Below are 13,289 nucleotides of genomic sequence, written 5' to 3' on the forward strand. Positions count from 1 at the left end.
GGTCCGAGGGGAAGCCAGCTGGTCGTCCCTGGGGCTGGCTGGCCTGCTCAGAGGTGTGCAAGCAGTAAGAGGCCTCTCCGGGAAGGAGAAGGCTTCGGGTCGGTGCCGTATGGGGTCCCTCCTTGCTACGAGGCACGTAGGAATGAAGATGCAGCCCGAGCCAGCGCAGCAGCTTGCGAGGAACGTGGCGGAGCCCTTGACTCCAACCAGGATGCCGTCCCGGCAGGTCTGCTGCGTGGCTGGAGCACTGTGCTGCGGGACGGGGATGGTTTTAAACTGGGGAGAAATTCTCGTTAATGAAATTGCGCAGTGCTGATGGCCAGAAACTTGTATTAAAAAGCTCGGGTACCCTGATATTCAGTAAGGGGTGAGAAAACGCCACTGAAAAAGTGTGAAGTCGGTTGATGCGGATAACTCTGGAAGGGGTCTTAAGCTTCCTGCTTCAAGGCTTAAGCTGATCCCCAAAAACGGGGTTTTAGGTGGACATCCTCCTGGGAACTGACTGTCCCTCATCTGCTCCTGTGCCGCTTCCTGGGGCTTCCCGCAAGCGTGCGGCGGTACTTGCTGGAAAAAGAAAATGCGCGGGGTGGGCTTTGCGGTTGTTGGTTGGCTTGGCGTGGATGCGTTCACCGTTTGACGTGCAACAGGGGAACGTTCACTCCTGCCCGGCAGCTGTTACCGTGCTGTACGCCGATCTGTGCCACGTGAGCAGTGCCGAGGAGAGCAACGCGCGGAGCAGATGCCGGCCGGGGACTCGGCCGCCTTGCCTGGGGCTTGCTTTTGGCTGGTGTGACGCCGTCTGCAGTAGTCACAGCCCTGCCCTGTTCTGTCCTAATGGCTGCTTGAGCCTGGTGCGCCTTTCTCGCAGCCGGTCGGCCTCTCCCGCGGGCTGGGAGACCTCGCAGCTCTCCTGGGTGCTCACCGCCACGCTTTGGCCCGTGGAGTAGCTGCCGGCAGAGCAGCACTGCCTGCAGCCGGGGCGACGAGTGCCTGCCAGCCTCTGCTCGGCTGAGCCTCTGGCCAGAGACCTGCTCGCTTTCCCCCACGTGCTTGCTTGCTGATCAACGTTTCCCCTGCGCCACTGGCGACGGGATGAGGTGTGGGATCGCGGAGGGGGAGCCCGCTGCCTGACTTGGGGTGGCTTTGGGGTGGAGCTGCGGGTGCGTGGGGACGACAGGCCTGGGAACGGGGGGATGGCAGGGTGCACGCTGCCTGCTGCAGGGGCTGCTCGAGGGGCGTCCTGGCAGGGCAGGCTGCCCCAGCTCCCGGGTGCTATTTTTCCTCTCCGCCGCTGCGGTAAGACCAAGAGCGGTGCGCCTGGCTTTGGGTGGGCGGGTTGCAGGCTGGGACCATTGCTCCGTGCTGGGACCGCGGCTCCGCTCCTTGCCTGGCTGCCGGCACAGCTCCCTGCTGCGGGAAACTCAGCGCTGGCCTTGGACGCAGCCCGTGGCCTCCCCTCAGCACGGCCCGGCAGTGGCACCGTGGCCCGGCTCCCAACAGAGCGTGCAGGGGGTCGGTAACGGGAACGACCAGCTCAGAGCTTTCAAAAGCTGCGGTCACCAAGCGTGCGCGGCGCTGCCCTGAGGTGTCTGGCAAGCACCATCACCAGATTTCTCCGGTGCTGCAGCCCCTGGTACTGGGGGTACCCGCTGCGAAGCCCGCTTGGGGTGTTAGAGCACCTGTGCTGGCTCTGCTCAGATGGGGAAAGCTGATTGCGGCTTTCAGCAGCGACGGGGCTGCTGTACCAGCACCGCCACTCCCACCCAGCACCAGATCCGGTGTTTTACTGCCCAGACCCAGCGCCAGCTCTCCAGGTACCAGCGCTGCCTGGGGCTGGCCTCGGTGCCAGCTCGTCCCGGTACAACCAGCCCAGCCTCTCCGGGCAGAAAGCAGGCACGCATCCATGTCAAACATAATATATTTATAGCAAAAATAGGCTTTTTCTGTAGCTTCCATACACAAGGTTTTTTCCCCGTACATTTACGCAGTAAACAGGTCGACCGAAGCAGCGTGCGCTGGGCTGGCGTTCGAGCTGCCCTCGCTTCAGACTCCCCCCGATGCTGGGTGGCCCCGTTCCCCTTCTGCGGGTGCTCTCCCGTGCCCGACGGAGCCAGGTACCCTCGTCCCCTGCCCCAGCTCGGGGCTGGCACACACGCACGGAGCAGCCCCGGGACGGGGGCGTGGGGTGGTTGGTGCCTGCTCCTGGCAGGGGCCAGGCTGCTGCACGGGCTGATGCTGTGGGGACAGCCCCAGGAGTCCCCCAGGCAGGGTGCAGGGGTTCCCTAAGCTCACCTGGGCTGTTAAAAGCAGCAAGTGGCTGGGCACACGACCCCAGCCCTCTCACTGGGGGAAGAAAATGCAAGCCCTGCACATTCGTGTGAATTCAGGAGGCCTCCCTCGTGTCTCCTGCCCACGCACCAACGGGAGACAGTGGGGCTAGCCAAAGGGACAGCCAGAAGTCCTCTGCACAAACCCCCGGAGCCTGAACGCTGTTAGAGGCCCTTCTCACCCTGCTGCCAAGGACGGCAGAGTGCTAAGGCACCCACCTGCAGGAGCTTCACAGTTCGGAGCTTGCACGGGTCATTGCTCGTCCGTCCCGCAGGGGTTTGGCACGTGGACACGAACGGCAGGACACGTACGCAGCGAGTGCGTCCCTTCCAGCCCCAGGCTGGGACCCAGCACACCTCCCCTCCTGAGCACGCAGCGCAGGGCATTGCAGAGCTTCCCTCCGACACGGCCCCGTCCCCTCCCGCCCCCCTCTTCCCCCCGCCTGTGTCTTTGGCAGTCCTCCTCGGCCGGGTTCAAGTCTTCGGCATCACACGGACATCTCAGCAGCACGGACTTGCCTCACAGTTTGGTAATTGCACGTAACAGGGCCCCTCGGCGTGCCCCACAAGGAGGAAAAAAAAAAAAAAAAAAAAAAAAACGGAACAAGACAGTCAAGTAAACTAAGTTGAGTAATCCCTCGCCGCCCGTCCCGGCACGGCGGGTCACACACGAGTCCAGGGAGAGGAGATGCTGGCCGGCCCTGCCGCAGCGCAGCTCCCCAGCGCCTACGAGACCATGTACTGGGTGATGGCCTGCAGCGCGTACAGCAGCTCCGCCTGCATGCGGGCTTCCAGGATGAGCAGGTTCACGTGGACCTGAGGGAGGCAAGAGGAGGTCAAGCGGCCGCATGTGCTGCGGGCAGCCGTGCATCAAGCGCCCACCCAGACGAGGGAGTCTTTTGGCACGGGACAAAACGGCAGCGATGTCTCCAGCACGGGCAATGCCCTTTCCTCCTCCGTCCCGCAGGCTGTGGCTGCCTCCCAGCACCAGCACGGTCCCTGCCCCCCGCAGCAGCCCCCGCTACGGCCTGCGGCTGGGCCAGGGGCTCACCCCGAGGCGCTCACGGATGGGGGCGACCACCTCGGAGCTCCCCGTGCTGCTGGTGGCCACGGTGCCCACACCCTGCTGCGTGCAACTGCGTATGGACAGCAGGTTTCCATTTTCCCCTCCCTTGGTGGGGTTTGGTTTCTCCTGTGCTCCCCCGAGCATCCCAGCCCTCGGCCCCTGCTCGCTCCCAGCCCAGCCACGGCTGGTCAGAGGCAGGGGCTGCTGCCCTACCTTTTCACTGTGCTTGAACTGCTTCCAGAACCTGTCGAACATTTCGGGGTTTGTCTTCTCTGGGTAGCAGGTTACAGTCTTAATGTAGACTTTGAGCATTCGCTCCAGGAGGTGATTCACCTCTGCGTAGTCGTAGTCATCGTACCTGCGGGGAGCACAGGGGCTGGGCACCGCCGGCACCCGGCCCCGACCAGGCACCTCTCCCCTGCTCCACCCCGGCCATGCCGCAGGCACGGGACAGGGACACGCCGGCGGCCACCGGGCACCGAAGCCCCAGCCCTGAAGCACCTTGCCCTAGCCAGAGAAGCCGAGCATCTCTCCCCTGCCTGGCTCAACATCCAGGCGGGTGATTCACCTCGCTCTCTTTTCCGAGCCCACGTGCAAGACATCCCCGAGCATCTGGGGACGCAGCAGAAGCAGCCTGCGCTCCTCCCGCCTGGGTCAGCTCGCCCTTCTCCCTCGGACCGCGAGGTCGGTTTCGTTACCTGATGCCAAACATGCAGTGGATGTAGTTCCAGATGCCCCGCTTGAAGACGGAGGGTTCGCAGCCCTGCCGCTTGGCCATGGCACTGCTCTGCAGGCCATCCACCATCCGGAACTTCTCATCCAGGAGATGCCCGATGTCAGAGTAGAGACGGTTCACCAGCGAAAAGCCGTGGTCTTCCCAGGAGTAATCCTGTTGAGCACAGCGAGAGGCTTTCGCCACTGCAGGAAAGAGCCTGGGGCATGTTCCCAGGGAGAAAGGCTGCTGAAGATCTCAGGATGCAGCAGGATTCAGTGGGTTTGCTCTGCCACAAGTCCCAGCATGCCTCACCGGGCAGCTTCGGAACAATTTTGGAACAAATTTTAACCCCCCACCTCCGTGCCGACCCACACCTGGCCCAGAGGGGACGTGCGGCGGTCCTTGAGGACAGAAGGTGGCCTCCCCCTCCCCAGCCCTTGTCGGACGGGTCCCCTTGCGGGGCAGAGCCCCCCAAGGGTGCAGCGAGGCTGGGGCAGCCCCTCTCGGGGCCGCACGGGCACCCCACGACCACCGCTCCCCGGCAGCACGGGCTGCCGCCCGCTGGGAGCGCAAGGAGCCTCACCTGGACTCTGAATACCTGCGTCTGATCCTCATCGCGCCGGGCGAAGTCCTGGTAGCCAAAGTCGGGGTCCTGCATGTAGCACGCGAGGTTGGCGGCGCCAGTGACTTCCCCGTCGGTATCTGGGAGAGGGGAGAGACCGCGGGCAGGTCAGGGTGGCTCGGCTGCCCCGTTCCCAGGCAGCCAGAGCTGGGTGCCCGCTGCCGGCGTCCCAGGAGCACCCCTCTGGCAGGGTGCTCCCATCCGGCACCCCCCCCCTCACCTTCCTCGCGGTCCGGCGGCAGCAGCCTCGTCTCCTCCCTGCCCTCCGTCTCTACGTGGATCCGCTGAATGCGCTCCCGGAGAGAGTCCAGCTCCATGCAGGAGTCCAGGGACTGCGCAGGAGCACAGCGTGCCGTGAGGGCAGGGCGCTGCCCGTCCCCGTCCCCGTCCCCGCGGTCCCACCCCGGGGCTCACCCTCTTGCGGTTGATGCGCAGCAGCTCCTGGCTGCAGCCGTTCCCGGTGGCGGCCTCGCAGAAGCACTGGTTCCCGGGCGGCGAGGGCTTCAGCGATCCCCGGCCCCCCGGCCCCTCTTCCTGCTCGCAGCCGCAGCCGAAGACAAAGCTGGCGAGCGCGTGGCAGTGCGCCAGCAGGACGACGGCGTGCACCAGCTCCGCCAGCGACCAGCTCCACTCGCTGATCTTCAGCAGCTTCTGCGGGACACGGGCAGGGCAGCGAGGCGTCAAGGGCAGGCAGGGGGCCAGCACCCACCCAGCCCCACGGGGACACCGCGGGGGCTGCCGTCCCCGGCACGTCCCCGATCCCCGGGCAGAGCGCCCCCCGCTACCTCGATGTGCTCCTTGGTGATGAGCCAGGGCCGGTGGGCCAGGATCTTGTTGATCTCGTTGAGGTTGCGGAGTTTGGGCGGGATGAAGTCGAGGCCGCGCAGCCACTGGGGATCGCCCCCCGCGCGCAGGAACTGCAGCACGTGCAGGTTCACCAGGTACCGGCAGCGGTGCCGGGCGGCCGCCTGCAAGAGCGCGGCGTCAGCCCCGTGCGGGCAACGACCAGCGGGGACCCCGCGCACCCGCCTCGCCTCCGGGACGGCCCGCTGCGGCTTCTGCAGGGAAACCCGCGGCACAGCACGGGGAGCCCCGGGCAGCTCCCGCGGGGGGGCTCACCATGATGGCGATGTAGTGGCGGCAGTCGAAGGGCAGCGGGCCGTCCATGTGCAGCAGGTAGTGCTGCGTCTTGAGGAAGCTGTCGAGGTAGCGCGGGTGGTAGCCCATCTGCTGGGTCACCGCCTCCGGCCGCCCCCGGCTCGCCAGCGCCTTCACGAAGAGGAACTGCGGGCGCTCGGGCTCGCTGCCGGACATCTTCACCACCTGCGGGGGAAGCGCACGGCTCTGCGCGGGGAGCCCGGCCGCCCCCCGGGGCTCCGCAGGGGGCTGGCGCCCCTTCTCCCGGCTCCCCCCTCCCAAAGTGACCCCGCCAGGCCAGAAGCCGCCGCGGCGGGCTCGGGGTGCCCCGGGGGAGGCAGCGCCCGAGCGCACCCACGCAGGATCGGGAGGAGCGAGGCGCCAATGGAGCTGCTGAGCTGCTCCGGGCTCGTGCCTGGGCGAGCGATGTCCTGGCACCCACAGCTCGGCCGCGAGCACGAGGAGGGGGGCTCAGAGGTCCCCCCGCGCCCTGCCCGAGCGGCCAGCACGCCGGCCCCGTTGGTTCGGCCGCGGAAGCCTCGCTGGGGGGGGAAGTCGCAGCTCCCTCCCCGGGCTGCCCCGGCGGCCAGGACGCTCGCAGCCCTCGGAGCCGGGCACCCCGCTGCCTCCTGCCCCTCACCCTGCGCACCGCCTTGCCCACGGGAGCTGCGGCGGGCCTGGTTTTCGGCGAGGCGACGCAAAAGCCGCGCTGCTCCGGGCGCCGAGCGCAGCGCCCCGGGGTGCCGGGAGGCTGAGCGAGGCCGAGCTGCCCGCAGCGCTCGCGGCCCCGGAGCGGCTCCGGCTGTTTTCTGCCAGCCTGCCTCCGGTGACGACCGCACGCTCCGCTCGCTCAGGTGTCAAGAGCTTTACTCAGCCGCCCTTCGGAGCTTCCGCTTCGGCCAAGAGGGGCGCGCGGAGCAGGCCGAGGGGCTCGCAGCGGGGGGGGACGAGCAGCGCCAGCCTCCCCTGGGAGCCCCCCCGGCGGCTCCCGCAGCGGCCCCGAGGAGCTGCCCCTGCTCCCGGGGGGGTCCCGCCGGGTCCGGGCGGCTTCTTCTCACCGGGTGCAGACGGACCCACGGACAGCCCCCGGGCCGGGGTGCAGGGGGACGCGGCTGACCCGGCCCGGGGCTCCCCCGCCCGCGCCCCCCGGGGCTGCCGCCGCCGCCGCCCGCGCGTCCCCCCCGGCCCCGTCTCTCCCGTGCCGGTCCCCGGGACCGCGGTCGTTGACCTCCACGGTCGCCCCCCCCCCGCCCCGGTTCCTCTCCCGGGACGCCCGCGCCCGCTGCCCCTCGACGGCAGCCGTCGGGGCCGGCGCCCGCCTCGGCCCCCCCCCGCTCCCGGTGCGCGGCCCCGCGGGGGGCTCCCCCCGTCCCTCCCCGGTGCCGGTGGCTCCGCCGGTGATGCTCCCGGGGCCGCGGGCAGCCCGGCCCCCGCCCGGTTGTCCCGAGGAACGAGGGAAGTGCCGGTGCCGGTGTCCGGGCGGGGGGGGTGGGGGGGCCCCACGGCGGTGCCGTGCCCGGTGCCTGCCGCCGGTAACCGGGGCCCCATTGTGCGGGCGGCGGCAGCGGCAGCGCCCCCGGTGCGCGGCGCGGGCAGTGCAGGCGGAGAGAGAAAAACAACTTTGATTGGCAGTGATGGAGGCACGGCGCCTCCCGCATCCCGCACAAAGGGGACGGCGCCGCCGCACCGGTACCGGCACCGGCACCGGGCCGCGGGACACCGGGCCCCGCGTTGGGACAGCGCCGCCCGGCCGCGGGCAGGGCAGGGCAGGGCAGGGCAGGGCAGGGCAGGGCAGGCCGCCAGCTGCCGGTGCGGCGGGCGGGTGCCGGCGGGGGCAGCGCCGGTGCGGAGCCGAGCCCGGGGCTCCGCTGGGGGCTCCGGTAGCGGCGGGGCGGGTCCTACCTGCCCCGGCAGCCGCTGGCACCGGCTTCCTCGGGGGTGCTCCATGCTCTGGGGACACACGATCATGGTGAGCCCGCGCCGTGCGCCGCCGCCCGCTGCCCGCTGCCCCCTGCCCGCTGCCGGCCCCGCCCCGTCCCGGCCGGTCCCGTCCAGGCCGCCGGCCCCGCCGAGCCGGGCACCGCGGCAGCCCGGTCCGGGGCGGGGGGCGTGGCCTCGGCGCCGCCTCCGCCAATCACCGCCGCGAAGGGGCGCGGCCACCGGCGCCCCGGCCGCCCCGGGGGAGGGGCCTCGAGGGGGGCGGCACCACGTGGCCAGGGGTGGAAAGTTACCGGGGGGGGGGGCCCGCGCCGCGCCCCGCCCACCTGGGGAAAGGGGGCGTGGCTTGGGGTGCCCCGCCCACTCCAGAAAGGGGGGGCGGGGCTTGTGCTGCCCCGCCGCCGGGGGGCGCCCGCGGGGCGTGGGGCGCGGACCCGGTCCCGGTGACCCCGTCCTCGGGCGGCGCCACGGCTTTATCGGGCTCAGCGCTGCCTCGGCCGCTGCTGCCGCCCCCCCGGGGGCCGCGGCGCCCTGCGGGGAGCCCCCTCCTGCTCCTCACCGGGTCGCGCCGCGCCTCGCGCCGCCGCCGCCTCGCCCTGCGTAGAGGGGCGGGGGTGAGACGGGGACGGGGGGGACACGGGGATGGGGGGACGGGATGGAGGGGCAGGGGTGACATGGGGACGGGGGGACCGGGACGGGGATGTGGCCATGGGGCGGCAGGGCTGCAGGATGCGGCCACGCGGTGGTGCTGGGGACGTGGGGATGGGGTGGGTGGGGGGCGGCACGGGGACACGCAGGGGGATGCCGGGGCACCGGGACGGGGACGAGGGGTGGCACGGCGTGGGGACAGCGGGCGTGGGGACAGCGGGTGTGGGGACAGCGGGCGTGGGCACCGGGCAGGTCCCACCGCCGGGCACCCCGGAGATGCTGGGGGCTGGAGAGGTGAGGAAGGGCCCCCGGACGTGGTGGCGGTGTCCCCGTCCCCGGTGGAGGTGGCCTTGTTGGAGGTGGCGGTCCCAGCGCCACCCGGTCCCACAGGCCACCCCTTACCGCTCCCTGGCCTTGGGTGCCAGCGGGCAGCGCCTCGGTGGTCGGCGTCCTCCTGCCCTCCGCAGCCTTCAGCGAGCGCTGGAGCCTCCTGTGCGGGTGCTGCCCGTGCTGCCGCAGCGCCTCTGCGCCGGGGACAGGGCTGGGGGCTCCGTGGTGGCCCCCGGGGGGGGGGGATATCCCCAAACTACACGCCCTGCGGGTCCCCATCCCCGCACCCACCGGTCAGCGCCACGCTGGGGTCCTTCAGCAGGGGCGTGAAGGTCCGCGACGCCTGCTCCTGCGCGGTGCCTGCGGGCACTGCTGTCACGCCTCCCGCAGCGCCCTGCGGGGACCGCGGGGACGGGGGGCTCTGCGCCTACCGGGGGTGCCCAGGTCCACCCTGCAGACGTAGTAGGTGCCGGGCGCCGGGAGGAACTCGCTGGCCCTCTCCCGTAGGGTCTTGACCTGGAAGAGCAGCTTGGGGGTGCCCAGCTTGTCGCACAGGTCGATGACGTCTGGAAAAGCCGGGGCGCGCGTCCCAGTGGTGCCAGCCCCATGGGGAGCCCCCGCGGGGTCCCGCCCGCTGCCCCCCGAGCTCACCGGTGACGGGGACCCCGACCTTGCTCCTCAGGTGGGAGAGCAGCAGCAGGACGGGGCAGTCGGTGTTGACCAGGAAGCTCTGGTTGTCTGCGGGGACAGTGGCGGTGGCCAAGGGGACGTCCTGGAGACCCGCAGCGTCCCCCCGCCACGTCCTCGTGGCCGGGAGGGGACTCACCACCATGGCTGATGCAGATGAACATGCTGCTGCGGGATGGAACCGCGGGGCTGCACCCTGCCCCGCGGCGTTTGTGAGGTCGGAGCGGGGGTGCCAGGGTGCTGGTGAACCCGAGTTCCCCCCCCGCCGAGACCCCCGGAATGAGACCGACCCAAACCAAAGCGCAGCAGAGCTTTATTGCAGCTGGAAACCCGCGGTGCAAGCAAGCAAGTGGCCAGGCTGTGCTCGCCCGGCGCCCGATGACAGCAGGGGTGGCCCGGTGGCTCGTCCCCTCGGGGGGCCCTCAGTGCAGCACCTGTCCCTCGGTGCTCCTTCGGCCGCACGTCCCCACCAGCCAGCCCTGCTGCACCGCCGCGGGGGGCCGGGAGTGCAGCCTGGCTGTCCCCACTGGGTGTCACCGGGGCTGCCCCGCACGGGGACACGTCCCCGGCGTGCTCACGGGCACCGCGGAGCAAGCGGGGGGCTCTGCGGCACCGGCACCACCAGCGCTGAGGGTCCACGCAGGCAGTGGGGGAGCCTCCCCCCGCCGTCCCACGGCTCTGCCCTCCCACGGCAGCCCCACGAGGGATCCCCCACGGGGCCGTGCCCGCAGCGGGACGTCGCCGTGCCCTGCTGGACACCCAGCGCTAAGGACGGGGAGGGTGCTGGCGCACCGTGGCCGCGGCAGGGAGCAGGGCTGGGGGCCTGAGGGCGTTCGGCAGGGGCAGGCCGGGAGCAGGGGGCAGGATGGATTTGGGCAGCGGCGCTGGCGCGGGTGTCACACTCCCACGTAGTTGTTCTGGTAGGGGCTATGCTCGCGGGGGCCAGCCGGGGCCCCAGGCCCCCCCGGCGGGCGGTTGCTGCCATCCCACTGGGGGTCGTGGCTCTCCCTGGAGGGCAGCTCGCTCACGTAGCAGATGCTCTCGCTGTAGTTGGGCTTGAAGCTCTCCAGCATGTCTTTGGGGACTCCAGCCCATTCCTCAGGGGACAGAGCAGGGTGAGAGGGGTCAGGAGGCGCCGCCACCACCCAGCCCGGCCCCGCGGCAGGACGGGGCGACTTACCTGGAAGTTGCCGTTGTGGGTGATGAAGAGCTCGTCGAAGTTCTTGCTGGGGTTGGGGATCCGGGGCATGAGGATGACCCAAACCCTGCGTGGGAGAGAAGTGTTGGAGGGGCAGGCGCTGCCCACGCCCGCCCCCGTGCCCCCGGGCCGGCCGCTCACCTTTCCATGCGCACCAGCAGGACGACGAGGACCAGCAGGAGCAGGCAGGAGGCGATGGGGACGAGAACCGTATGGATCCAGAACCACTGCAGCTGCTCCTCCGCGAGATCTGCAAGGAGCCCTGGTGGTGGGGAACCAGCCGGCACACGGCCACCGTGGGGCAGAGGAAGGAGCCAGCGCCACGGGAGCGCTCCTACCCTTGCTGGTGGTGTTTCTGCCCCAGACCACGGGGACGCTCCACTCGCTCCAGAGCTGGGTGCTGCCGCAGTAGCTGTTGATCTTGCTGCGCACGTAGAAGGTGTAGTACTTCTCGTAGTCCACGCTGGGGAAGGAGAAGATGTCTCCCTTCACCCCGTGCTCCTGGGGAGAGACGAGGGATAGGCAGTGAGGGCCGGCGCTGTGGGGACGGGCGGAGGCTCGGCGTCCTCCCCCGGCGCCTCTTACAATCCAGCTCGTGTCCTTGTTGCTCTTGTACTTGACGGCGTGCTCCAGGCACTGCGCCTTGGGGTACGGGGAGCTCCAGGTCAGCTGCAGCTGGTTGCTGCTCATGTTGCGGATGGTCAGGTTGACAGGAGCCCCCGGTTTCACTGCGGAGCACAGACAGCACCCGCTGAGCGCCGTCCCCACGCCCCGGTGGCCCTGCCACCAGCCGGGAGGTGAGCGGGCGGCCCTGGGGAGCCTGGGGACCCCCCTGCCCCGCTCCGTACCGAGGTCCTGCAGCTCCATGCGCTTGCTGCGGATCTCCAGGGTCTGGCCGTTGAGGCTGGCGTTGAGGAGGACGTGGAAAGGCTGGAACTGGATGATCTCGCTCTGGTTGAAGTGGCAGCCGATGCTGACACCCCGGTCCCACAGGTAGCGCTTGCACTCCACCACGGGCGACCTGTTCTCGTACCTGTGCGCCGCGGGTTACGGGGGCTCCCCGGGACCCCGCGCACCCCAACCCTTCCTGGAGCCCTCTCCTGGTGCGTCCCACCCCAGCGGGCCCGCAGACGGAGCCTCCACCCCCCGGGCTCAGCACAGAGGTGCCGGTGGGGGCTGGAAACCCTGCGGGGGGCTGGCGTGGGGCGGGGGCACCTACCAGTAGTAGAGGGAGTAGTTGGTGGTGAGCGTCTCCCTGCTCCCCCACATGCAGGTCATGTACTCCTCGTTGAACAGGACGCACTCCACCCCTGCAGGGGACAGAAACCACCGGGCACTTTCCGCTTTCGCGCTGTCCACGGCCCACGGCAGCCCCACGTCTTCCTCCGGAGAACTGCCAGCTCAGCGGCTTTCCCTCCCGCATCCGTGCTCGGCTCTTCCTGCCGTAACCGTGGCACCGGGCGCCTGGCGGCACCGCCGGCTTTTGCGGGGCTCTGCCAGGGTCTGCGCTCTGAACTGGTGAAAAACCAGCCCAGTTCGAGGCACAAAACCCGCCCGGAGCAGCCCGCTGCCCCGCTCGGTGCCAGCTGTGGTTGCGGGTGCTGCGGCAGCAGGGTGCTGCGCCGGCGGGCTGGGCTGAAGGCCGCTCTCTGTAAGCGTGTTTTTCCAGAGGAAACGTGGGTTTGCCATTTTGTAACACCAGATAAACCATGAAGCCGAGCAAAGGTGTGCCGAACTCCAGTCGTTTCGGCATGTGGAAACGGAGGGCGTCCTCCCGGCTGGCGGCAAGGTCCGGAGTTAGCAGAGGGGGGGCGTTTGTTTGGAAACCAGGTATTTTGTCAACAGGCAGCCCACAGCTGGGCTTTCGGAAAGCGACAGCAGCCACGGGGGCACTGGTGCGAGCGAGGAGCCGGCCGCCCCCGGCCCCTGCATACGTGCGGCACCGCCACAGGGTTGGAAACGGAGACGGACGCAGACGGGTGGCCACAGCCACGGCTGACGCACAGGACCAACACGGGGTGCGCCTGGTGTGCTAGGAGGCTCCCAGCCCTCCCGCAGCCCCCCAGCACCCACAGGGTCCCCATCTGGCATCTCCTGGGGTCTTAAAGCTGGGCCTCGGCTGGGGAGCTGTGGGGCCGCCCCGATGGCCAGGCTCCCTCTGCCCTTGGGGAAGGGCTAGCCGAGACGCGGGGCTGAGAGCTGTGGGGCTGGAGGCTGCGGGGTGGGAGAGCGCGGGGCTGGCACCCACAGGGCCAGCGGTGCTCCAGCTCCCGGCCGGGAGCCCGGACACCCAAGGGGATGTCCCGGCACAGCCCGGCTCTCCCGGCAGCCCCACTGCTGGGGGGCCCCGAGGCACGGCGCATGGCCCCGCGTCCTGCCCTCGGCCGCCATCACCGGGGAGTGCTGTCCCCGTCCCCGCCACCCTCGGGGCTCCCCCCTTACCTGTGGGGCCGTGGGCAGCGGCGAGGCGGGGGCCCAGCCCGCAGAGCAGCAGGACGGGCGCGAGGAAAGCCGCGGGCACCGCCATGGCGCGGCTGGCGTGCGACGGCCCCGCGCAGCCCACCGTGCTCAGCCGATGGCTTCCGCACCCGCCGCCGCTTCCTGTCACGCGGCGCCGCCCG

General features: G+C 70.2%; 3 protein-coding genes across 9 annotated transcripts; all 3 read right to left on the reverse strand.

Annotated features, from left to right (window-relative positions):
* Nucleotides 1–1,906: 1,906 nt before the first annotated feature.
* Nucleotides 1,907–7,896, reverse strand: LOC121077147 (sestrin-3-like). 3 transcript variants are annotated; one of them, XM_040572055.1, is made up of 9 exons: nucleotides 7,770–7,896; nucleotides 5,850–6,053; nucleotides 5,516–5,698; nucleotides 5,145–5,381; nucleotides 4,951–5,062; nucleotides 4,707–4,810; nucleotides 4,092–4,282; nucleotides 3,607–3,751; nucleotides 1,907–3,143 (listed from the first exon to the last, which is right to left on the reverse strand). In XM_040572055.1, the coding sequence occupies exons 1-9, from the start codon at nucleotides 7,833–7,835 to the stop codon at nucleotides 3,054–3,056; spliced, it is 1,332 nt and encodes a 443-aa protein (XP_040427989.1). In that variant the 5' UTR covers nucleotides 7,836–7,896; the 3' UTR covers nucleotides 1,907–3,053. The 3 variants fall into 3 exon arrangements, with proteins under 3 accessions (XP_040427989.1, XP_040427988.1, XP_040427990.1); XM_040572054.1 differs by having other exon boundaries at nucleotides 4,692–4,810; XM_040572056.1 differs by lacking the exon at nucleotides 7,770–7,896 and adding an exon at nucleotides 6,685–6,797 and having other exon boundaries at nucleotides 4,692–4,810.
* Nucleotides 7,897–8,234: 338 nt separating this feature from the next.
* On the reverse strand, nucleotides 8,235–9,672 carry C13HXorf65 (chromosome 13 CXorf65 homolog). Of its 2 annotated transcripts, XM_040572062.1 has the most exons (6): nucleotides 9,610–9,672; nucleotides 9,435–9,521; nucleotides 9,215–9,349; nucleotides 9,075–9,143; nucleotides 8,856–8,977; nucleotides 8,235–8,401 (listed from the first exon to the last, which is right to left on the reverse strand). In XM_040572062.1, the coding sequence occupies exons 1-6, from the start codon at nucleotides 9,632–9,634 to the stop codon at nucleotides 8,288–8,290; spliced, it is 552 nt and encodes a 183-aa protein (XP_040427996.1). In that variant the 5' UTR covers nucleotides 9,635–9,672; the 3' UTR covers nucleotides 8,235–8,287. The 2 variants fall into 2 exon arrangements, with proteins under 2 accessions (XP_040427996.1, XP_040427995.1); XM_040572061.1 differs by having other exon boundaries at nucleotides 9,435–9,672.
* A 94-nt stretch (nucleotides 9,673–9,766) lies between these two features.
* IL2RG (interleukin 2 receptor subunit gamma) lies at nucleotides 9,767–13,282 on the reverse strand. Of its 4 annotated transcripts, none has more exons than XM_040572059.1 (8): nucleotides 13,111–13,282; nucleotides 11,888–11,978; nucleotides 11,517–11,701; nucleotides 11,254–11,396; nucleotides 11,007–11,169; nucleotides 10,810–10,918; nucleotides 10,651–10,735; nucleotides 9,767–10,567 (listed from the first exon to the last, which is right to left on the reverse strand). In XM_040572059.1, the coding sequence occupies exons 1-8, from the start codon at nucleotides 13,193–13,195 to the stop codon at nucleotides 10,367–10,369; spliced, it is 1,062 nt and encodes a 353-aa protein (XP_040427993.1). In that variant the 5' UTR covers nucleotides 13,196–13,282; the 3' UTR covers nucleotides 9,767–10,366. The 4 variants fall into 4 exon arrangements, with proteins under 4 accessions (XP_040427993.1, XP_040427994.1, XP_040427992.1 ...); XM_040572060.1 differs by having other exon boundaries at nucleotides 11,013–11,169; nucleotides 13,111–13,271; XM_040572058.1 differs by having other exon boundaries at nucleotides 11,007–11,396; nucleotides 13,111–13,273.
* Nucleotides 13,283–13,289: the final 7 nt, after the last annotated feature.

Source organism: Cygnus olor, chromosome 13 (assembly GCF_009769625.2).
Source record: "Cygnus olor isolate bCygOlo1 chromosome 13, bCygOlo1.pri.v2, whole genome shotgun sequence".
Classification (NCBI taxonomy): domain Eukaryota; kingdom Metazoa; phylum Chordata; class Aves; order Anseriformes; family Anatidae; genus Cygnus; species Cygnus olor.